The 24,072-nt window shown below is 40.2% G+C and overlaps 2 protein-coding genes across 4 annotated transcripts in view; one reads left to right on the top strand and one right to left on the bottom strand.

The window, feature by feature from the left end:
- The window catches only part of PRKAG3 (protein kinase AMP-activated non-catalytic subunit gamma 3), a 28,949-nt gene extending 26,122 nt beyond the window's left edge, over nucleotides 1–2,827 (top strand). For all 3 annotated transcript variants that reach the window (XR_015696393.1, XR_015696392.1, XM_087713145.1), the window contains one exon: nucleotides 29–2,827. Coding sequence is in view for 1 of the 3 variants with exons in the window: in XM_087713145.1 (XP_087569271.1) it covers nucleotides 29–51 (23 nt within the window). In the remaining 2 variants the exon portion in view is untranslated. The remainder of the gene's footprint in view (nucleotides 1–28) is intronic.
- On the bottom strand, nucleotides 2,134–23,509 carry LOC106540774 (rac GTPase-activating protein 1). The gene is made up of 16 exons (XM_087703503.1): nucleotides 23,360–23,509; nucleotides 19,701–19,903; nucleotides 18,918–19,054; nucleotides 16,957–17,032; nucleotides 13,881–13,922; nucleotides 13,524–13,601; nucleotides 12,641–12,776; nucleotides 11,581–11,738; nucleotides 10,098–10,253; nucleotides 9,617–9,712; nucleotides 6,758–6,959; nucleotides 6,158–6,263; nucleotides 4,496–4,628; nucleotides 3,901–4,012; nucleotides 3,686–3,770; nucleotides 2,134–3,398 (listed from the first exon to the last, which is right to left on the bottom strand). Exons 1-16 carry the CDS (start codon nucleotides 23,439–23,441, stop codon nucleotides 3,347–3,349), a joined length of 1,854 nt encoding a protein of 617 aa, XP_087559629.1. The 5' UTR covers nucleotides 23,442–23,509; the 3' UTR covers nucleotides 2,134–3,346.
- Between the last annotated feature and the right edge of the window lie 563 nt (nucleotides 23,510–24,072).

The following is a 24,072-nucleotide window of genomic DNA, read 5'->3' as shown; positions in this document are numbered from 1 at the left end:
GTTAACTTTTATGAATTCCATTCTGCAGGCATCGACCGCTATTCCCTCTGACAGTGTGCAGGACTACTTGCTACTTGATCTACTGCTACTGCATCTATGGCTTGTGGGGGCCAGGAAGAGAAGCTCTAACAGCAATGAAGAAGGCCTAGCATCTCAAGAGCCCTGACTGCCAGTTCCTTCCTCTCAGTGAACCACGAACGTTGATAGGAGATCTGAGGAGGACAAGTGCTCTAACCTCAGAATTGTAAATGGAGGTGTCACTTCTTTGCCCCATAAACTAATATACAGGAACTAGTCTGCTACAAGTGGTGGGCGGTGGGGGGAAAGGAGAGGTGTGTGTGTCTTGAACAATGCGTCCATTGCTTGCCTCCTCTTCTTGGCCTCACTTACTGGAAGAGATTGTATTTGAAAATCCAACGTGCTTCAGGGCCTCTTTTGCTTCAGCTGGGAAAAAGATTACTAGAGGCCATGGCTACTGCTTCAGGATAAAGCCTAATCCAGAAGGTTATTTACCTTAGCTGCAGGAGGTGGATTAATTCTAAGTTAAAGACAGATTCCACACCTTGAAAAGGACTAGGATGAGGTACTTTAGAAAAACCTGCATGTTTTTTTCTTAGTTCTTAAAGTAGGCTCATGTCTTATTTGTTATTTCATTGCACTTCCAAGGCACAAGACCAGCTTAGGATAATTGTTACGAGATAGACAGTTCCCTTAAGTCTAAAGTTTTGGGCCCCTTTTCAATGTGTTTTGCCCTGTTCTGAAACATAATAATTCTGTCTCATGAACAGGAGACAGGGAGAGATGGTTCTACTGGAAAGATTCATTTTTCCCCTTTAAGCCTGCAGTATAAATCAGGGCTTTGCTTTTGTGCAACTGTAGCACACAGTAAGAAAGATTGTGCTAGAAGGGACACAACTTAATGTTGGAGAGCTTCCCTCTAGGTCAGAATACAATGTTTGCACTTATTGCTATCACATGTGGGGAAATAAATCTTTCACACGGATACCCCTTTTATATAAATCATACTTCCATTTTCTAGCAAGTGCCGCTTGGTGATTTAAGCAAGGACAAATGGCTGTCTGCCTGGAATGCTACTACAGGAGATTTAGCTTTGATATAGATAGTCCTTGACTTATGACTAATGGAGTCTGCCAATTACTGCTGTGAATCGTGATGGTTGTAAAATAGGTCATCATGTGACCAACCTGATTTTACAATTTTGTTTTTGCACTGGCCATCAAGCAAACACCATGGTTGTTAAGTGAACCCATGGTTCACTATGGTGCATTTTTGCTGAAAACTGGAACTAAATGCTGGTTTTTGGCAAAAACACCATAAATTGTGGCCATGTGACTGCAGGACACTGCAAATGCCCATAAATATGGGCCAGTTTCCAAATGTCCAAAATAGTTGTATGACCATCGGAGGGCAATCACCAGAACTTTGGAACTGGGTTGTAAGTAACCCTGAGGAAGTCTGTTGTAACTTCAGTCATGATGTGACCAGTTGCAAGTCAAAGATTACCTGTAATCCTGAAGGACCCTTTTAAATCTTCTCCAATTTAGTACTGTTCCAATCCACTCCTTTTCCTAAACCATTTTGGCTTAACCCCTGCTTATTTCCTAAACTACAGTGAGGTAAGACCAACAAGCCTAGATCTTACTGCTGGAGGTGTGAGCTCTGCACAGAGGCACACTTCAAGCATATGAGAAGCAGGACTAAACAGCCCTTAAAGCATTTAGATGAGAGAACTTTCTGGCTAATAAAAGGTGAAATTATGAAGGTGTGGACTGGAGTCTAGTTATCAGTTCAATACCACTGCTAAGGCACATTTGGGTCGGCCCTACTCCTATGGAGAGAGTTGAGCATGCAATGAGTGACAATAGCAACACTCAAGAGTTGTCTATAAAGAATATATAAATTGTCTATAAAGAATATAAACTATGATTATTTCAGTCTCCTGGGCAGGTATGTACCTGCATAATGTCCAAAAGCCTTTCTTTAAAGGAGAATAATCTACAAATAATCCATAACTGAAGAATGGCTTCAGTGAACACTTTCTGAGTTCTCCAGACTTCTTTTCGCATCATTTGGGGCAATAGCAGAAAAGCTCTCATATAACAACTGTAGTCATGAGATTTGAAATTAGTGGCTTTATCTTAATGCCATACAGTACTGCAAATTAATTGCTCTTTCAAGATTGACATCCTGGGCTAGCCTGAAGGATATGCATTTAATCCAAGGCAAAATTCAGTTTGAAGGTCCTGTCTGATTTTAGTTTTCAGAAATGGCTCCTTTATCCCATTGTACATAAGATGTCCTCTGATGCTTATGACAATAAGGCCCCTACAATAAGGTCTAGTTTAGCTCAGTTCTTGGCTAGATTAATCCCACAAAATTTTCATATTCCATATCATCAACAATATGGATTTGCTATGATAACGTTTTTCCAGTTCCCTATTTGATCTGAAGCCCAGTCATTTCCTGATGTCCCCAGCTGAGACTTGTGCAATAATTGGGAGATAATTCTATTTTCAGATTGTTTTCCTTATTCCCTGCTTTTGTAACACAGGATTAAGAGTACTAGAAAATTTGAGGACATATTATGCACCCTTGTTGCTCCAAAGAAAATATATTGCTCAACTGTGGATTTTGATATTCTTCCCAGACATCCCCCATCGTTCATGAGCATTAGCATTTTTTATTTTTCTACAGCATATCCCCTGAAAAGAAAATCTACTTATTCTAAAGAGAGTCAAATGCTTCCTTTTGTCCAAAATTAGATGCTAGTGCAAATCTGCAATAAAACTGATCTTTCTCTGAAAAAGCTGTGCCTTCAAAAAATTTCTTGCCTTCAGTTTACAAGGATCACTAATTTTTCTCTCTTCATCCACATTCCCAACACCAAATAATATTATCAAATTCTGCTATAAAGATATGATAATAGGACCAAAATGTACAAAATTGAGCATATTTTTGTTCACCAGATTCCACCTATTGAATCTGCTGATTGGTATAAGTAAATTGATCAAAAAACAGATCTGAACATCTTCAATTCACCCACAAATCCACTATGGAGAGATCAGTAGAATGATAGTCAAGGATTCACTCCACTCTTTTGTCAATCCCTAGTTATGGAAAAAAGGGAACCATGATGTTCTTCAGGAAGGAGATCAAAAGTCCTCCACTATTAAGATATAATGATGGGTGATTAAATATTTCTGAACTTGGGAACTCGGCTTGAAGGAGGCTTGCTGGAGAGTGCGAGGCAAGAAAGATGCAATCACCAAGTGATGAACACATCCTTCATTAGCAATCAGAATAAATGGCCACCTTGAGTAGCTCCTTATTTTGGAAACAGTAAGAATCTCCCCATCTTTTTGGCCCGGGGGACATCCCTGTCAGAAGAGAAGAATAAAACAGATAAACCAAGAATGAACACGTCCTCTACAATCATAGTCATTCCACTAATAATGGTGTTTCTGGTAGACCAAAAAGTGGCCAAATGCAACCAAATGGATAAAGGTTTGGCACTGGTTGTGAAGGGACAGGCTTCATACAGTAAGCCTTAATACAGAGCGTTATGTCACCTTTTCCAGTATGGTTTGATCAATGCCACCATTCCATTTACATCTAGCCAAGTTTTCGGGGTTTTTTTTTTTTTTTTTTTTTGAGTAATACTCACAAAAGTGGCAAAGTTGTGCCCATGCACTTAAGAAGCTTGTTGGGAAAGCAGCTGTTTCCTGGACTCAACTGGACAGTGCTGGTCTCTGGGGGAACAAGTGGATGGAAGAGCTGGTTTATACTGGTCAGGGAAGATTAGGCTCATTCCTTTAACATGCTTTGCAAGATGATCAAAACAGCAATGCTGTCTCATGCCTTATATTTGAATTAACTCACCTTGCTTATTCATTACAATGGGCTGATGTACTGATGGGACAAGGTTTTCTTGCTCTTCTTCTATAAAATGTTTCCAAAATTTGAGTGGCAATGCTAGGAGATGGGAGACGGCCTATAGAAAGGAAATAACATCAGCCTCTGTCTACCTCCTAATTCCTCCCCCTTCTTTTTCTTTCCCCTTTGGTTCTTTAGCTGACGAGTATCTCAAAAATGGAATTCCATGGATTCCATTTAAAGCAGTGTTGTTAATCATGATAGAGAGGAATAATACAAATAACCACCCAGAGTCACTTCAACAGAGAGCGAGATGGATGGCATTTAAATTTAATCAATGAATTATTCAAATAATGCTCAATGGAATCTCAAAAGCAAAAAAAAAGTTAAGAATATTCGCTACAAACCACCTATCAAGTCTTGCCTTGTTCTCACATTTGAGGGAAGCTATGTTCTCCCAACCCATCCCACAAGAGATAAGTTATTGCCATACAAAGGAATCAATCCTATAAAATCAAGCGTTTCTGACAAAGACTGAGCATTGTGCAGTGATGAGCCACTGAAAACTGAAAGAAACTTGAAGAGAGTTCACAGAGGTTACCAGGCACTGGCGTGGGGTGTCTTCCATAATGGCATGTGGGCTGGGGCTCGGAGTGCTGTGTCCAACTAGTGTTGGTCCAAAGATACGTGCCAAGTTATGGCAGTCCATTCGACAATCAGGGCTCTGCATGACCCTATGGATGGAGAGATAGATCTATGGAAATAGTAGCCCATGCTACAGCAAAAGCATTTCCACTGCATATCATTAGCCATTTCTAATATGTGTATGTGATAGGAAAAATTGTTTCACATACTACGGTGAAGGATGTGAATTCACACATGAAGCCCAGTTTGTTCAAGGCTGGTATCTAAATCTATAAATCTTTCCTTTTCCTTTAGAGTGCTGAAGATATCTACAGTTCGAATGAAAACCATACTTTTGCAATAGGAGATCATGAAGTCTGAATGAGTTTTTTTAAAACAGTTATAGGCAGCCCTTCTTTAGTGATGAGTCACTTAACAACTATTTGAAATTATGACGGCCTTGGAAAGGGTAAAGCTGTCATGGGTGTCTGGCTGTCATAAAGTGTTGTGCTGCCCCCTCCCCTCCCGGTCATGTCACTGCATTTTAGACGTTTGGTAACTAGCTGTCATGTGATTGCAATTTGCTATAGTTTTTGCTGTTTTCCAGGAGAAAATGGCAAGAAAGGGTTATTTTCTGTGATGGTGCAGTGCAATACTGCAGGCTATTTCTGCTGATTGATGGCTGCCTGCAATTTGGGAGTTCAAATCTCACTTGACTCAACCTTCCATCCTTCCGAGGTGGGTAAAATAAGGACCCAAAATTGTTGGGGGCAATATAGTGACTCTGTAAACCACTTAGAGGGGGATGTAAAGTGGTATATAAGTCTAAGTGCCATTACTATTCCTATTTCATATGCTGGATTCATTTAACCACATAATTCTCTTGATGATCACATAGTACCCTTAATTACCATAGTGACTCACTTAATAACTGACTTATTACCAAAATTCCAAGCCCAATTCTGGTTGTTAAGTGGGAACTATTTGTACTACTGCACATTGCCATGATTTGTATGTGTGTGTGTGGAAGAGGAAGAGGAAGTATTCACAATAGTCCAACATCTTAGGAACAGTAGGTATACAACAACAACTATACTTCAATGTAATTTCAACAACTATGGCCATGATGGCAGGAAAGTATAAGATTTCATTCCAGCAAATCTAGAAAGCAAAAGATAGGCTCAACTAGAAGTGACAGCAACTGTTTTCACAAGAAAAAAAAGTTTTAAAATATGGCTCTCTGCCAAGTAGTTGTGCTAGTTCTTTGCTTTAAAAATGTGTCTGATGGGGAGGAACAGATATCATTACAATCTTAACATGCAATCCCTCCCAATAAGTTTATAATTATGAAAATAGCTGCTCCTGCATTGCAGATTGATCTAAATAAGCAGGGTTGTTATTCTTCTGGCAAGACAGACAAAACCTGGGCAGATTTGTGTTTGTTATTTTGTAAAAGAAGGTGACTCCACCTCCATTGGAGAACTTGAAGCTTGTAAACAACAGGTGCACATCGGTAGAAAAATGTTCTATTTTTTCTTTTTCTGCATCAAGCAGGAAACTGGACTATGTGGCCTGTAAAACCTCTCTCCCAGCTCTCTGATCCTAAGGTTTTCCTTTCCAAGCCTAAATTTGTGCTCACCTATGCAGATGGAGCATGAGAAACGCTAGTGTGTCTCTATTAGTCATGGGCAACTTCATGACAACACGGCAGAGTTCGGTATGGCAGGCAGATTCATCCAGAATTTCTGAGTGGAAAGAAAGGGTGATGCAAATCCTTCATGCCTTTCTAAGTCATCCAGAGAGTTCAGCATTTAACCTCTTTTCACAAATGATCTGTTTTCCCTAATGAAACTAGAATCACTTAAGACATAGCACCTTAATTGTACAGTGAACCAGGAAGAAACTAAAAAGTTTCTAAGAATTGAGCAATGTCAGGTACAAGAAATCAGGACAGGATAGACTTCAAAAAATACTCCAGGCTTATTTCATACTACCTTTACCCAAGAGTCTGGTCATCTAACGGCGAAGGTGAATTAGCACCAGATAAGAGTCAACAGACTGACTTCAAGAGGGAGGGTTGGACTTAGGTCTCTTATAGGGGCATAGAAACTCCAAACTGATGATGTGTTTGACCCCTCCCTCACCCTTCCGGCTCAGCCTGGTCATATCCTACACCACCCATGTTCCTCTTAGTCACTTCCACTCCAGTGATTTATCTGAGAATCCCATCCCAACTCACCTGCTGCCTTCAGGAAGGCAGAGCGCAGGCAAAAGGTAACCAAAGGCTCTTTCAGATTCCTCAGGAAACTCTTGAGGATGCCACAGATCACATGCACATCAGCCACAAGGTCGAGAGAAGGAAGAGCTCCTCGTGCAGAGAGCAGTTTGTCCTTCCATTCACGCACAAGGGCTTCTGCCCCTGGCACTCTGTACAGTCCAGCCTAGAGGTGAGCAAAAGGCCAGGGAAATAATTACAAAGATGTGGAACATCCACTGGAATGAGCGTAGGCAATTGCTGAGTGACAATGAATGACATCAGTAAAAATCAGAGGACTCAGAGAAGGGGAAGGTATCTAATGAAAGGAAAGAAGAAGTTACGAAAATCCTAAAGAGGTTCCTAGCAAATACAAGAGAAAAACAAACAACAGCTGCAGAGAAAGAGATTCATTAAATTCAAGGGTGGCGAAGTGCTGGATTTGATCCCCCAACATACTTCAGAGCACAAGGGGGAAAATGCAACACCTGTTTGCAACTCTTTCACTGGGCTGTGTCTTTTCATGCAGCAAAATTGGATTAAAAAACAGAACATGATCAGCAGCAGTAAAATATGAAAGGGAAAAAGATGAGAAACTGCATAACAAAATATAGAACAGAGAGAGCAGGTGGGGAAAACTTCTTCTCCTCAGTGTTTAGAGAATTTGATGTAGAGACCCACATTTTATAAACAAAAAAATATCAATTGAAAAACTGTTTACGTAGTCATCAGAGGGCAGAAGCAATGGAGGTGGTCTGCCAAAGGAGGGCTGATATAATACATGTTCTCTCAAGCACAGTAGACAATTACTTCTGGACTGAATATCATAGAACACAAACTATATGGGTTTTTTTTAAAGGGGGGGGGCTTTCAAGATCAACATTTCTTCCCTTAATTTCCTAGGTCTTCTTGGTATGATCTTGTATCTGCAGAAGAATTTCCTTTGAGAAATGTGTTGCATTCAACTAGGGACTCTCATGCTACCTACACAGTGCTTACCAAAAATTATTCTCATGAGTAAGATATTCAAAGTAAATTTGTTCACCCAGATTGTAGCATTCCTTGTGGGAAGCATTCCTTGTGGGAAGGGATGTGGTGGCTCAGTGGCTAAGATGCTGAGCTTGTCGATCAGAAAGGTCAGCAGTTCGAATCCCTAGTGCCAGGTAATGGAGTGAGCTCCCCTTACTTGTCCCAGCTTTGGTCAACCTAGCAATTTGAAAGCATGTAAAAATGCAAGTAGAAAAATAGGGACCACCTTTGGTGGAAGGTAACACCATTCCGTGCCCCTTCAGCATTTGACCATGGAGACGTCTTCAGACAGTGCTGGCTCTTCGACTTTGAAATGGAGATAAGCACTGCCCCCTAGAGTTGGGAACAACTAGCACATATGTGTGAGGGGAACCTTTACCTTTATTCCTTGGGGGTATTTTTTCCACTTTTGTAAACTGTCTAACCAAGGATGAAAAACTTAGTCTCTGTGAAAGAGGAAAACCATTTATTTAGGTTTGGAAGAAAGCTATGGTAAAGGAAAAAAATCCCAATGCTTTGATTTTCAATAATGGAAGCATTGCTAATTCCACTGATCTACTATATATCCCCTTGTATTCTGTAGAAGAAAACAACATTCAATAAATCTATAAATATTTTTTCCAATGTCTGAACCGCACTTAATAAATTTGCATTGTAATATTTTGTAAAATTTGAGACCATACAGGGGGGAAAAAAGGGTAAGCTTAGAGACCCATTGTTTGAATGTTCTGTTCTTTCTCATCACAAGATGGGAGGGGAAAGGACCATCACAAGATAAAGACAGTTTATTCCCTGACAGGAAGAGCATATTTGACTGGTAGCTCTCAGAGACCTGGCACCTCAAAAAATAAACAATTTCTTTTCATTTAGAAAGAAAATTAATAAAAATGTAATCTATCAGCCCTCCCAGTTAAACCAGACAGCAAACGCAACTAGATGAACTCATTCTATTTTCTTATTAGGCTACATTAACTTTAACACTGCAAGTCTAAAAACACAAATTTCCTGCCTCCACTTTGAACTGCTTGTTTCCTTAGGGTGGGTCTTTCCTAAGTTTTTTTCCCTCTGACTGTTAAAAGGACTGCCTCTCTTGTCTGATTGTTTCTTAGGCAGCATTTCCTCGCCTCATTCTCCAAAGGTCACCCATTACATATTAGGTACAGTTAACATGATATTTAATAATTTCTACTCCATTCCATTAAAAATATACAATTTGAAAACACTTCTAAAAAGTTGGATCCCATGTACCCACTGAATGCAAAGGGCTAACCTAACTCTAACTCTATATTCAGATAGCCTAGCTCTACATTCAAATAGCTACAGCAGATGAGAAGTACAAGCTGGAAAGGAGAAGATGGATTGACTATATTCAAAATAAATATGAGACTAAGAAATTTCAGTTACCTTATGAATGAATGAACAAGGAATGTTACAACTTATCTAAAGTTAGCTTTACAAAAGGGGAGTTAAAGTACAAGGGAGGGTTGATGCTAAAGTTAGTTTATTTTAGTGTATGTATGATTGCTAAATGTTTATACCCTGTATTTGTTCTGGGAGGTTGGGGGGGAGGGGATGTGGTATTGGGGGGAGGGAGGGAGAGAAGGGGAAAGGTATATAATTGTAAAACTTATTAAAACTTTTAATAAAAAAACCCAAATAGCTACAGCAGAGAATACAGTTAAAGATTTTTTTTTAAATCAACAGGGAGGGGGAATTAAGTTTATCTGCAGAGCAAAGCAGACTATATAATAAACTGAAGTTCCATCAACATTTCATAGCTTATTTTTGCCCACCTTTCCTGTGGATTCCACTTACCTCTTGCAGGCCATGTTTCTCTATTTGAACCACACACTGAACCACAATGGGGGGTACCAGAGGTGGCTTGGAAGGCGCAAAATCAGCTAGTATACCCTAGGGAAGAGATGGGGCAGACTTCAGGGATCTCTTTGCATCAGATCTCAATTCCCAAAACTGTTTTTACCCAGGCAATGCCTCCTTTCCAAATGGAGGGATTGGGGAAATAAAAACAAATTCAAAGATATGCTGCGGTTTTGCCATCAGGTGGCAGCACTGAGCTGACCTTGGATGATCTCAAAGAACAATAAGGAACTATGGAATTGAAGATCACCTGGAAGTTTTAAGGCTGCAAAATTAAGCAAATTATTGCTTTTTTTGTGGGGGGGAATCCCTGATAATCGGCTTCCATGTTATTACCAAGATAGCTGCAGAATTCATGTAATCATCAGGAGTTAAGTTTGCCTTGAGGATGACTTCACCCTTTGAGGAGATTCCTCACCTCTTTCACTGGGGAGTGGGCACCTGGCACACACCGCGAGGGACAATGTTCTTTGCACTCTGGATGCATTAGAAGCTGACACGAATGACATTTAAGTGCCATCGTCCCAAAGCGTAGGTGGGATTTGCAAACGACACAACAGTCTGGATGAAATACCTAGGACAGAGAAAGAAGAAAGATGAACACACACAGGAAACAGAACAAAAGGCATTGGCCCTTTGCAGCTCTGGCTATTTCTAAAATAGACAAAACTAAACGGTAACCTTGCCCTTCAACCCAATATTCTCTTTGTTTGAAATCTCAGAATGTTCATGTTCTCTTTGGAGAAAGCTGTGAAAGGAAAGTCTAAGGGAGTCTTACTTGTGAGCCAGAGGTGGTATTCAGCAGGTTCTGACCAGTTCTGGAGAACCGGTAGGGGAAATTTTGAGTAGTTCAGAGAACCGGTAAATACCACTTCTGACTGCCCCCGCCACAATCCATTCTCTGCCGCCCGAGTCCCAGCTAATCGGGAGGAAATGGGGATTTTACAGTATCCTTCCCCTGCCACGCCCACCAAGCCACGCCCTCCAAGCCACACCCACAGAACGGGGAATAAAAAAATTGAATCCCATCACTGTTGTGAGCAATCCTTAAATTACCCCTGAAGTTACAAAGCACACAGGTCTTAAAGCCAATGCTACACGTTACCTTAGCTGTATAGTTCTGGAAGTGAGTAGACATCCCCCCCCCTCAAAAAAAAATGCTAGCATAGAGACAACCTGGAATTACTGTAATAAGAAAAATGGGACAATCCTTGACCAGGCCAAGTCCAAAAGTGCCAGGGAATTTCTAGAAGCCTGGCACTCTGATAAATCAGCCACCAATAGGCACAAAGACATTAACAACATTTATAGACTATGCAAAAGAGACAATCAACCAGCCGAAAAGAGAACAAAAGGACTCCAGCACTTGTCCACCAATAATCAGCACTCAGATCAGCATACATTAACTTCAAGATTAACTTCAGACCAACAATCAAGTAAGCAATATCCCCAATGAAGAAACTGCCAAAGAGCCATCAGTAAACAGCCCAATTAAAGAATCACTAAGATTGCCTCCCAACCACACAGACAGGCAAGACACCAGAATATAAACTGACAGCAAACAGCACCCCTTACTAGCACTGATGATATTATCTAGTTAGGATAATGAAACGTCTGCAAGGAAAGCACAGAGAGCACCAAGGACCCCTGACTGTAATAGTCTAGTCCACGTTTTTCAAACTGGTAGGGTTCTTTGAGAAGCTAAAGGGGGAAAAGGTTTAATTGAACACAGGGGCCGCATAGCAATTTTTTAAAAGTGAAAAGCTACCACATTCTGATCACTAAATATTGATTTGTTTAGTTAAAATATTAACCTTCAAGTAATTGGACATTCATGTCAGAAACTCTAATTCTGCATTGCAACAAATAGTTTACTTTTTATTCTCAAAATAAGTGGTTACCCTTTTGGAAGCAAATTGATGTTGCTGGAGCGGTGGCATTCCTGATGAATGAATGGAGGCACCAATTGTTCCCCCGGAGGTAGGTCCAATGGTCTTGCTTCCAACTTGGCTATTTTGCCTACCAGATTCATCAGTGCTATTCCAGATAGAAGTGGGCTCTGTCAAGAAAAAGATCCCCATTCTGCATGAAGAATATATATATATGTATGTATGTATGTATGTATGTATGTATGTATGTATGTATGTATGTATATAAAAGCAGGGACCGATCCTTCTATTCTACTCATCTTTTTTCCAATACTTGACTGAACCATGAATTAGCCTATATTCCTACCTCGCATGGCATATTTCACCTGGGGTGGGGGGGAGACTTTGTGTTCAAGATTCTCTAGCTAAGACCTCACTGGAATTGCTTAATATGGAGAAATCCTGGTTAAGCTGGAGATACTTCTCCAACCTTTCCCTTGAGCACTAAGTCTGGGAACACAGGGACAATTAAACTGCCAAACAGTAGAGAAGCAAGAGGGTAGACTGAATATTGGCAAGATGTCAGCACACATATGACTGACTCCTAAGCAGGGTTTACACACTGAACTAAACCACAACCTTAGGTTTACAACCCATAAAGTCACACATGCTTTTTCATTGACAAGCAAATCCTTTTGGGATTGAATGACATACAGTATATGAATATAATCACAGATATGATTTAGAGTTTGGATCCCCATTTCTCTGCTTCTAGCTCAGCTACATTTTCTTCCTTAAAAGATGCTTAAATAGCTGAAGAAAAGCAGAGAGTATAAAAAGGCTCTCTTGTGATGCAACTGCTCTGGATTACACCTGAACAGTAAGAGATTATAAACCTGCCCTTTCATATGCTGCCATTCATTGCTACAGTCCCTTGGAAACACCTATTAAATACAGGTGAGAAAAAGAAGGTAATTTTCTTGCATAATTGTTAAACCTTCTGCAAATGCTCTTTCACTAATCATACATATTCAGTTTCAATATGGGTGACCACAACACCCCCTCCCCAAGGAAACGAAGGGGGAATGGACACCTGGGTGTGTGGAAATCAAACAGTTCAGCTGGGATTGACAATGGGATACTACAGAGCTGGATGATAAACCGTGGGCAAGGCTTCTTCTCCCACCAATGGCTCTAGATCTTGAGGTCACCAGAGGTAATTCCTTCACCTGGTAAGAATTGGAAGAGAGGAAAGGAAAGAAGGAAGATATGGAGGGAGGGAAAAGAACAGATAATAATCTTTTCAAATTGGAATGCAGATCCTTATATACATATCATATTTTATATGGACAGAAATACAGGATTGGGTTTAATTTAATCAGTGAGATGTATAGGCTTGCAAGCCAAAGTTGCACAACATGTTTACATATTAGTTCAGATTATGACATAGCAGAACTTATCCAAATAAGAAAGGCAAGGCTGTGCAACATGTATATGCAGGTAATGGCCTAATTAGAACTGACCAAATAAAGAGATAGGGCACAAACTAACAAGTGTGTATCTAAATTTAGTGGATGGGGTAGAGGAGAGGAAGCAGGCTGATAAGAGTCAGGAGCCAGTTCTTGGATTATCTTGGAGGAAGCACCAAGCTCTTATCGGGATAGACCAAATGGTTTCCAGAGAAATATATTGGTGATTGGTTGATGAGGATCAACCAATCACCAAGCTTGATGCTGAATGATGGCCTTTATAGCTTAGTGATCATACCAATCAGGACTTAAGAGGGCTATCATTTTTGCTTGTTCCTTCCCTATATTATTTGACGTCTTATTTAAATTCCTGCTTTGCAATATCACATTATCTCGTTTCTTTGCACAGCCATTCAGTGAAATAGCAGGTTTAAGTTGGTAATGGCAAGAATAGCAGCATACATCTTGAATACCTTCTCACTCATGCATTGATTGACGGATACGTACGTTGTTAGTAAATGCACCAGAATGCTGTGAGTGTTTGGCTGCTACTGCTGGCTGAACCAGGGGAGCCAGGGAGAAACGCTGGAAGAAGAAAAAAGTGTAAGTATGAAAGCTGCATAAAGAAGTATAAATATTTTTTGTTTCTTCTATCCCACAAAACATTGGTAGGTGAAAAAATCAGTGTAGATGTCAAACTTTTCAGAGATTTGAAGTTAAAAAACATTGTGGTTGCAGATGTGTAGATGTATAAAATTCTGCTTCCCCCTGTCCAGCAATAGTGCGCTTGTAAGCTGCTGAGAGTTGTTTCATTGTGGCAGGAGACAAGACAAACAAATATTCTACCATGGCATTTTCACTTACCACTCTGTTTTTACTTTTGACAGATCTGATCATCTTCATATCCTTGAAGACAAACAAACAACAAACAAGCTTGAGGGAGGACATGGAGGTACTGGTATGTCATTCACAATTTACTTACAGTAATAATAATTTCTAAATAAACCCTTCAAATTTTGTTTTACACCATATATGCAGCATTTTAGAAGCACACAAAGATTCTAGCTACCTACCATCTTCAGACATAGATCAATTCCCTAGTACATTCATTGACTCTAAATGGAACCAATTCCTTCCAATGGCTAACATACAAAAGATAAAGATTCCCCTCGCACATATGTGCTATGTTGTTCCCGACTCTAGGGGGCAGTGCTCATCTCCGTTTCAAAGCTGAAGAGCCAGCGCTGTCAGAAGACGTCTCTATGGTCATGTGGCCGGCATGACTAAATGCCAAAGGTGCACGGAATGCTGTTACCTTCCCACAAAAGGTGGTCCCTATTTTTCTATTTGCATTTTTACATGCTTTCGAACTGCTAGGTTGGCAGAAACTGGGACAAGTAACGGGAGCTCACACCATTACATGGAGCTAGGGATTCGAACTGCCAAACTGCAGACCTTTCTGATCTACAAGCTCAGCATCTTAGCCACTCAACCACTGCGTGACCATGTACATAGCCATATACATAGGTGAGGCTTAATTTAAGAAACATTACACATTCTGGAAGCCTCATTAAAAAATTGTTTTTAATTTTTATTTTCTGGAGTAATAACTGTATTGAATAAGTATAGTAATATTTATTTCATTTCACTTTGGCAGCTTACATTAAAATTATGTTGTTAGATATAACTTTACAGTGAAGAACACTGGAAATTAAAAGTGTGGGGCTCAAATAAATCAGTTGGAAAATAAAATTATTTTTTGATTCTTAACATACCAGCCTCATAAACTCTTCCACCAACCTTACTTTTCCCCCATACCTAATCTTTGACCTTCTTTTCTTCAATAGATACATGCCAGTTTATTTGACTTACAGTTATAAGGGAGAAAGATTTGGATCATCATATTGCCATATTTCATATATTTGGATAGAGATCCGAGACAGAATTGGCAGTGCAACAGATCTTGTAGATTAGTATCATAATTAGTATCAAGCACTATAGCAAAATTCTCAGATCTGGTTACCTTTCTTACATGTAGAATAAAGGACCTTCTTCCTGGCCACATTAATGGGAATTCCTGCAGTTCTTGAACTGGCAGAAAATTGCATCAGTATAAGTGAGAGTTCCTGGTTCAGAGATGCTCTGTGCCAGCCACCAGTACTTGAAACATTTCTGAAAAAGATCTTCTGGAAGGCAGATAAACCCCATTTCAAAAATTTAGCCTAGCTGCTTAGTCGAAGGACAGAGATGGGGTGTGGAATGAAGTGGGAGGGAGCTTGCAGGCACAGTGAACCAGATAACCACACCAATCTCCTCTCCCACTATTTAAGTCCATCAATCAAATGGATTCTTTTTGGAGACAGATTTACCAGTCTTTAACAGAGGTTTCAGAAATGGACCAAGTGACATGTCACAGAGACAATGGGGAGATTACCAGGAGCATGAGGGGTATACTTTCTTCTATTTCACACCAGGGCCTTATATTGCACCTGAAACATCTTCCTCAAGCTGGAAGAAAATCTGGCAGACTCTTGTCAATTTCAACCCAGATCTTGACTACGCCAAATCTCTAGCTGCTAAAAGGGAATAGCGGGACCCATAAATGGTTGTGTCCAGGGACATCTAGAAGTATGGCATGGAGCAGCAAAATGGTATTCACTCCCAATAATAAAAACAGCAGAAGGCAGAGCCACACAAAAGCCCACAAAAATTTTGTTAGGTTGCTTTCATCCAACATCGAAGTCTTGTGGCATCAAAGTCTTGAAACACTCAGAGTTGCTAGTACTTGAGCAGCTTATACAACAACTGTGCGCTGTGGTGGCACAGTGGTAAGAATGCAGAACTGCAGGCTACTTTTGCTGAGTGCTGACTGCCTGCAATTCAACAGTTCGATTCTCACCAGGCTCAAGGTTGACTCAGCTTTCCATCCTTCTGAGGTCGGTAAAATGAAGACCCAGATTGTTGTTTAGTGTCACAACCCCTGGTAAGCCCCAATTATGGGAGGAAGCTAACTGCTTCCATTGTCTGTCAATCGGCTCGTCACAAGAGTCCATCACGACAGAAACCCAATATTTTTACTGTTTCCTTTGTTATATTTTTATTTGTGCTGATAAATAAATAAACTCCCTTTATTTATTATTATCTCTCTTTATTTATTTATCAGCACAAATACAACACAAATGTAACAAAGGCAACAGTAAAAATATTGGGTTTCTGTCGTGATGGACTATATATATATTTTTTTTCTCTTATATAAAGATATATAAGTCTAAGTGCTATTGCTAACAATAAGGTTTATAAAAGTCTGCAGATTACCATCTACTTAATCAAATGCACTGGTGCATTGAGAAGAAAAAAATTCTCTACATACCAGAGGTGGTGATTGAGATAGTTGGGAATAGAATAGTGAAACCAGAGGACAGAAAGAAATGAAATTCAACACATAATATAAATTATAGCCATAGAATCAGGAAGTTAATGGCTGGAATCCAAGCTTTCATGCATGGAGGTGTTTGCTCACTGAATGAAATAAGAAACTTTGCTTCCTATTTAATCCATGAAAAATCTATGAACAACTCTTGATGAATTCACACTTCATTTTGTGGCCGAAACAATCTCTTTATTTTGTGTTACTAGCCTTCTTCCCTTCATACACCACCTATGCATATTTCTTTTTTATTACAACACTCACTGTGTGCAATACAGTGGACTGTATTAGTCATCCTTGTACATTTTCTTCGTGATCCATGTGTAGATTCTGCTATTCTATTGGAAGGAGTCCTTATGTGCTACCACGACAAGTGAACATTTTGGACAGAATAATAATTTCCCAAGAGACCTACTGCTAACACATTTCTCCAACTCTGAACAGCTTGGCAATTTTGGCCTAAACCTTTTCATTTCTCCCATTTCAAGCCTGAAAAAAAAGCATGGGACTTACCACTTCCTCATCTGAGTGGTCAAAACTGATGTCAGATAGAATTGAGGTACCAGATTCTTCTATTGCACACATTCCCCTGGAAAAGTACATCAAAATGGATGCAAAATGAATATCCATCTATGTTTTATTTGTTTTCCCGTCCAACTTAAGCAGAGCTCGAATGAAAATTATAGAGTGATAAAATGCAATGAATAATGCCCTCCCTACTCAGGGCAGGAAACTTACAATACAATACACTACACTACACTACACTACAATACAATACAATACAATACAATACAATACAATACAATACAATACAATACCAGAGTTGGAAGGGACCTTGGAGGTCTTCTAGTCCAACCCCATGCCCAGGCAGGAAACCCTATACCATTTCAGACAAATGGCTATCCAACATCTTCTTAAAGACTTCCAGTGTTGGGGCATTCACAACTTCTGGAGGCAAGCTGTTCCACTGATTAATTGTTCTAACTATCAGGAAATTTCTCCTCAGTTCTAAGTTGCTTCTCTCCTTGATTAGTTTCCACCCATTGCTTCTTGTTCTACCCCAAGATGCCTTAGAGAATAGTTTAACTCCCTCTTCTTTGTGGCAACCTCTGAGATATTGGAACACTGCTATCATGTCTCCCCTAGTCCTTCTTTTCATTAAACTAGACACACCCAGTTCCAGCAACCGTTCTTCATATGTTTTAGTCTCCAGTCCCCTAATCATATTTGTTGTTTTTCTCTGCACTCTTTCTAGAGTCTCCACATCTTTTCTACATCTTCTACAACATTCCTGACAAAATGGCTACCCAGCTTCTTTCTTTCTAGAATTCTGGGGAAGACTAACAGGAATACAGACATATTTATACTTTTTTAAGAGAATAATATCAATGGCCTGAGAATCCTCACTAGATATGCCAGACTTTCTTCCTCATGATACTTAGAAGAAATCCTGGAAAAGGTTTGGCATATCCTCTGGCATATCCAGTGAAGATATTGAGAAGAACCAAGATAATAAAATGCTGGAGTTTTTTAAAGAAAATGCAAGAGCAACCCTATCACTTTTTGGTCAGTTATGTGCATGCGTCCAAGCAAAAGTTTCTAACAAAAAGTGGGCAGAATTACCTGTACATTTCTACTCGCTTCTCCTCTATCATGGAAAAACCAGGGAAATATTTTAAATATATATTAAGCTAAAACATGACAATTGATTATATATTTATCAAATGCTATACAAGGTCCATGTGTTGATTTATTCCCTCTTGATCTCTGAATTTTCCTTTGTCACTGGTACTTATTTTGCAGAGTTGTGCCAGAGATTATGGAGATAATGCATTATGAAGATTAATTTTAATACTCAGAAAAAAATTATAATATACTTGGAATACAATTCTGTGTAGTTGTGCAGCGTTCCAGGTAACACTGAATTACTTTGATTCCACTCTACAGGGTTGGAGATGGAACACCAATCTCAGAGGGGAAGAACTAATGCCAGATGCTCTTCCCACCTCTCTGTTGGTCCCGTGGCTGTTGCTTTTGAAGGGAATTCCTGACTTGGAAAACTCTCAAGGAAAAGTACTGCATAACGGGCAGAAGGGAATAAGGTTCTTCAATTGTCCCTCATGTCTCTGATCTAGTGGAAAGTGCCAATCATCCATTGGGCATATTGCAATAATTTTCTTTATGTTGTTTGCAACTGGAGAAGTCCCAGAAGAGGATGGACAAAAAAACATTGCTTTATTTCCCCATCCAGGGTGCCAGGTATGCCAGAGTCATCTCAAACCAGAACACTTCACATTTAGTTCAAGGGTTTTAATGTGCAATATTTCTTATGGAGACAAATTATATCATCTTTCCAAAGGCAGAGTTTGGACTGCTACAGGGAGCTCTGAGGACCATAATTCTTGTGTAAGATTGCATGCACAAGAATGCCACATCAAAGCCTTTTAACTGAAGCTTGGCCTTCTAACACTCACTGTTTTCTAGGCAGTAGGTTACTGCGGCTGAAACACAGCCTCTCCACAATGGCCAGGTCTGCATGTTTATCTTCAGTGAGGGGGGCGATCTGTGGGTCTGCCATGAGGTAGTCATAGATAAGCTGCAACTTGCATTCCTGGAAGGGAAGAGAACCAAGAAATCCTCTTAATGAAAAGAATGAAATGATGTTTAAGAGAGCCTCTGGCAACTGGAACAAGGTTTGGGCCTGGGTGTTCCCTCAGGACTTGCACTGATATAAGATTAATTAACTATCCTCACCTTGCATGAACTCTCAGGATTACATTAACTTTACATTAACAATCCATTCAGAGATACCTGAATAAATTAGATTAAACTGGGATTCAAGCTTACTTAAGATTAAGCATGGCTGGCTCAGGAATTCTGGGAGTTGAAGTCCACAAGTGTTATAAGGGCCATTGTTCCCTGCCCCTGTCCTACACAAAAATGTTTTTGAGAAGTATAAAAATGCAACAGGTGCACTGAATGAGGTATGGTAGAAATGTTAACACTAGGATGGTAACTGTTAGCCTCACACTTTTAAATATGGTTCTACTGCCATGTTTTCTGGTGCTATTAAGAATCCAAGCCCAATTATAGCTGAAAGACTAGAGGTGGTCCACTCTTGTTTTCAGATTAAGAGACTATTTTTCCTAAAATCTATTACTTGACAGAAGAGATATAATTCATTTTCCTACTTCTTTCACTTATGATAGCCTCCTTCTGGGAATGCTGTTTCTGACAAGAGAATAAAATTCTCATACCTGCTTTTCCAGCTCAGCTTCTGCCCAACGTCTTTTCTTCATTTCCACCTCTACTTGGTTCCTGGCATGTTTCAACTTCACCTCCAGCACAGAAAACTCAGATTCCGATTGGCGTAACTGCTGCCTTGCCTTCTGCAAATCACGATCCAGCCGGCAGCATCGCTGGCGCATCTCCTCCAGACACTTGGCAATCTGGAGATATTCTGAACAGATGCATGGGGTCAGTATTGGGATCTGATGGCAAAGGCTCAAAATTACCTAAGTGTAAATAAACTTTGCAAGCACATACGTATCTTGTTTGTGCCCAAGAATAACATGAGTTAAGATGGAAAATGTCGATGTGAACAAAGAGAATGTGTCAGGAAAAGGGTACAGGAAATGTAATTTTATCCTTATCCTTACATAAGCAAAGAGTTTCTAGAGTCTGGCCAACCTGCTACCAGGAAGCACTGATGCTATACCCAAAATAACAAAGAATGCTTGAATTAACACAGTTTCTCACCACTTTCTGTCAAACCCCACTAAAGATAGTATGATCAAAATTCCATTAGAACAGCATCCTCTTAACCCACTGATTAATGGACCAACTGAAGTACCCCAGTTCTGACAGCTGTCATGGTAAGAACAGAAGTGTTTAATAAGAGTCAAGAGTCTCTCTATTCTGTGTCATTGTATCAATGCTTAATTGTTCTATAGAATCCATTCCAAGTTGTGAAAAATCCACTCCAATACAGCTATTTTCTTGAAATCTCAGTACTTCGGAGAACTTTGCTAGATTCTCTCTTTTTTCTCATGTACCTTAAAACATTTCTTCTTATACCATGCTATTCTCGCATTTTCCATTTATAACACCTATAGGAACCCACCTCAAATACTGCTTCATAGTGCTTCACAGACCCCTCTGAGCGGTTTACAGAGTCAGCATACTGCCCCCAACAATCTGGGTCCTCATTTTACCCACCTGAGAAGGATGGAAGGCTGAGTCAACCTTGATAGTATAGAGTCAAAGCTTTTATCACACTGCCTGACTTTGGTGAGAGTTGCAATCTTTGGAGGGCTTCAGATTGTTGTGGCTGCTTCAGTGCTTCTGCTGCAAAAGGAACCCCTGCACACCCTTCCTGGACTATGCCCACCCCATGCCTTCCCTGACCCATGCAGCACTTCTTGCACACCCCACACCCATTGGGGCTAGCATGGAGTCCTAGGTTGTAGTGTTAGATACCTGAGCAAGCTGGTGCTTCAGGTAGCAATAGCACTTAGACTTATATACTGTCCTCTGTAGCCCTCTCTAAGCAGTTTCCAGAGTCAGCATATTGCCCCCACAACCTGGGTCCTCATTTTACCGACCTCTGAAGGATGGAAGGCTGAGTCAACCTTGAGCTATTCAGAATCGACCTCCTGGAATAAGCAGTGAGGTAGCCTGCAGTACTGCATTCTAACCACTGTGGCACCATGGCGCTAAACAGACCTAAAGGAAGCTGGAGAAGCAATAGAGCAGTGGTTCTCAACCTTCCTAATGCCGCGGCCCTTTAATACAGTTCCTCATGTTGTGGTGACCCCCCAACCATAAAATTATTTTTTGTTTTCCACATTTTTTTGAAAATGTGTGTTTTCCGATGGTCTTAGGTGACCCCTGTGAAAGGGTCGTTCGACCCCACCAAAGGGGTCCCGACCCACAGGTTGAGAACCACTGCAATAGAGGCTCTGCAGGCAGCATTTAAAGCATTGCCTTCAGAGTATCTTAAAAACTTGTCACTCAGTTAAACTTGTTAGTATATGAAGGGGGAAAAACTCTAAAACAACTGAGGAGTAATTTTCTTAATTATATTTACAAGTTTAACAGAAATCAAAGTTAAGACTTTTCTCTGACTCCCACCTGCTTATTACGGTAGATTCAGTTGAGACCCTGCATTGCAAAGCTGTACCTTCCTATGGTAGAACCTCAACAAAGCTATTCTGAAGTTTGTTTCTTCTTTGAAAGGCAGTCCCAGAACATCAGTTTTTAATTCAGGTTCAAAATATCTATGGGGATTCTCAGGCATCCAGATTATGGTTGTCCCAAAGGTGCTTTTGCAAGAGGCAACTGAACTCTCTTGTTTTTCTTTGAGAACAAAAGAAAAGAAAAACAAGAACGTCCCCACCCCCAGTTGCCTCTTGAAAAAGCATCTTTGAGACGTTCAGTTTCAAAAGTTAACAGTGCTAGAGAAACAGCATACATATACATTCCAATAAAAAGCAGCCAGATCAGATCAAAGGAAGGGAATGTTATGCTAATACAATTCTGCACATACCAGTACATATTGTAACATAAATCCAAGGAATGAAAAATTGCTCAAGCAATAGTCTAATTTCTAATTTCTAAATGTATTATTTATTTATATCTATATAGGTACCCATCCTTTCCAGGCCAAAGGGCAAATTGCAGGAGACCATACAAAGTAGGGGAATAATCAAATAGCTCTTATGGACAATGTTCAACCAATCACAAGATACACAATTACCAGGTTCTTCCCATCTTCACCAAATTATGTTTGTAGTCATCTATTATTATTTACCAAGAATGCTTGTAGCTTATAAACCCCAAAGCATTTCTATATTTAATAAAGACTAAGTTAGACACTGGCTCTCTGTGCTTCAACATATCCACTCCCCACACTTATCCCCTGTTAAACAAGAAAGCTGGAAGAAGAAAACATTAAAGTGTTCTTGCGTGAAGAGCCTGAAAATACCACAGGAAGCATCTATAGATACAACGATACTTAAAAATACAGTGTGGGCAGCTTCAGTGTTATTTCAATCCAAAATTGAAATTTCAGATCAGTCAGTGAGCAGAAAGCTGGGACATGATTCAGCAAATAAAATAAGGGACATGCAAATATTGTTTTGTCATTCCAATTTTCCATGGACAGGGAAAATAGCAATAGCACTTAGACTTATATACCACTTTACAGTGCTCTACAGCCCTCTCTAAGTGGTCTACAGATTGGCCTCAACAATCTGGGTCCCCATTTTATCCACCTTGGAAGGATGGAAAGCTAAGTCAGCCTTGAGCCTGGTGAGATTTAAACCGCCTAATTGCAATCAGCCAGCAGTCAGCAGAAATAGCCTGAAATACTACACTCTAACCACTGCACCACCACAGCTCATGAAAAGTAAGAGAATTATTTAGGACTAAGTTCATGTCTCTTCCCTTCAGTTCAGTCTACACAGAAGACTAAACTCAGAACTCCCAGTCAACGCACAAGTTTCATCCTAATACAGTTGGAAGCTCTAGGGTTGAGGAAGACTGCTTTCATAGATGGTACTCTGTTGCATAAAGGAATACTGACAAACAACAAAAACCTTATAGAACAGAAGGATCTACCCAGAATTGTATCCTCCTGCCTTAAGAAAGCAGAGACACAGAAAGAGGCAGACAATAACTTTAGGGCAAGGGTGGTTAACTATGGCAACTATATAACTTGTGGAGTTCAACTCCCAGAATTATTAAACCAGCATAGCTGGCTCAAGAATTCTGGGAGTTGAAGGCCACAGGTCATAAAGTTGCTTTATGGCTTGGAGCCCAAGGTAGGGCATAAATGAAATTGGTCATTAAAGCTAACAGATTCAGAGGTGAGGTAGGAGAGAGATGAGAGGAAGGTGAGCTAGAGCCAACCCACCTTCTTCAATGTTGCTGTTGAAATTGCCAAGCTCCAGGAGTTGGTCCAAATGCTGCATAAGCAGTGGGCCAAAGCGATGCATCCTGTTAAAAACAAGGATTGAGAAGGAAGTTAAAACGACAGAGCAGGGCCAGCCTAGGAACTGGTTTTGCCTTCAGCACAGCACAAGGCAAGGCCTACTATCAAGCAATAAAACAAACTGTCTTCCTCTCCTTCCCTTCAGTAGCCAAGCTCAACCCTCACCGCTGTTTGAAAAACTCTGCAACAGAAGCCTCCCATGTTTGGAGAGTTTATTTTGCCTTTTTCCTCCTCTGCCTTCCAGATAAATTGATGTTTGAGTAAAAGACACACCCTCCCTTTGCTATTTTTACTTGGTTGACTTAATTTCAGCTTGACTGTCAAATATCTAGTGGAGGCACCGATTTTCAGTCCATTGTGGATTCTTTTAATGTTTTAAGGGAAGAGAGGAAACGGTATATAAAGAATAAAATATATTCTGATATAAAACTTCTCAACATGAAGGACCACACCCAGAATACCCAGCCATCCGCTAGTCCTACTGTGTCAAATTCTGGGAAATGAAGTCCAAATCATGGTTGGATTTCTCTCACTCGTTCTCGGATATCCTGTGTTTTTCAGCTAGAAAAACCAGCCTTGCGGGGCTGCGAACTGAGAAATGACCAGGCGAGATGGAAGAACAGAGAAAAGACGAA

Source organism: Thamnophis sirtalis, unplaced genomic scaffold (assembly GCF_051295495.1).
Source record: "Thamnophis sirtalis isolate CommonGarterSnake01/CBP01778 unplaced genomic scaffold, rThaSir2_p1.2 scaffold_1, whole genome shotgun sequence".
Classification (NCBI taxonomy): Eukaryota; Metazoa; Chordata; class Lepidosauria; order Squamata; family Natricidae; genus Thamnophis; species Thamnophis sirtalis.
The sequence above is the reverse complement of the archived record's forward strand: the minus strand, read 5'-3'. Positions and strand labels throughout refer to the sequence as shown.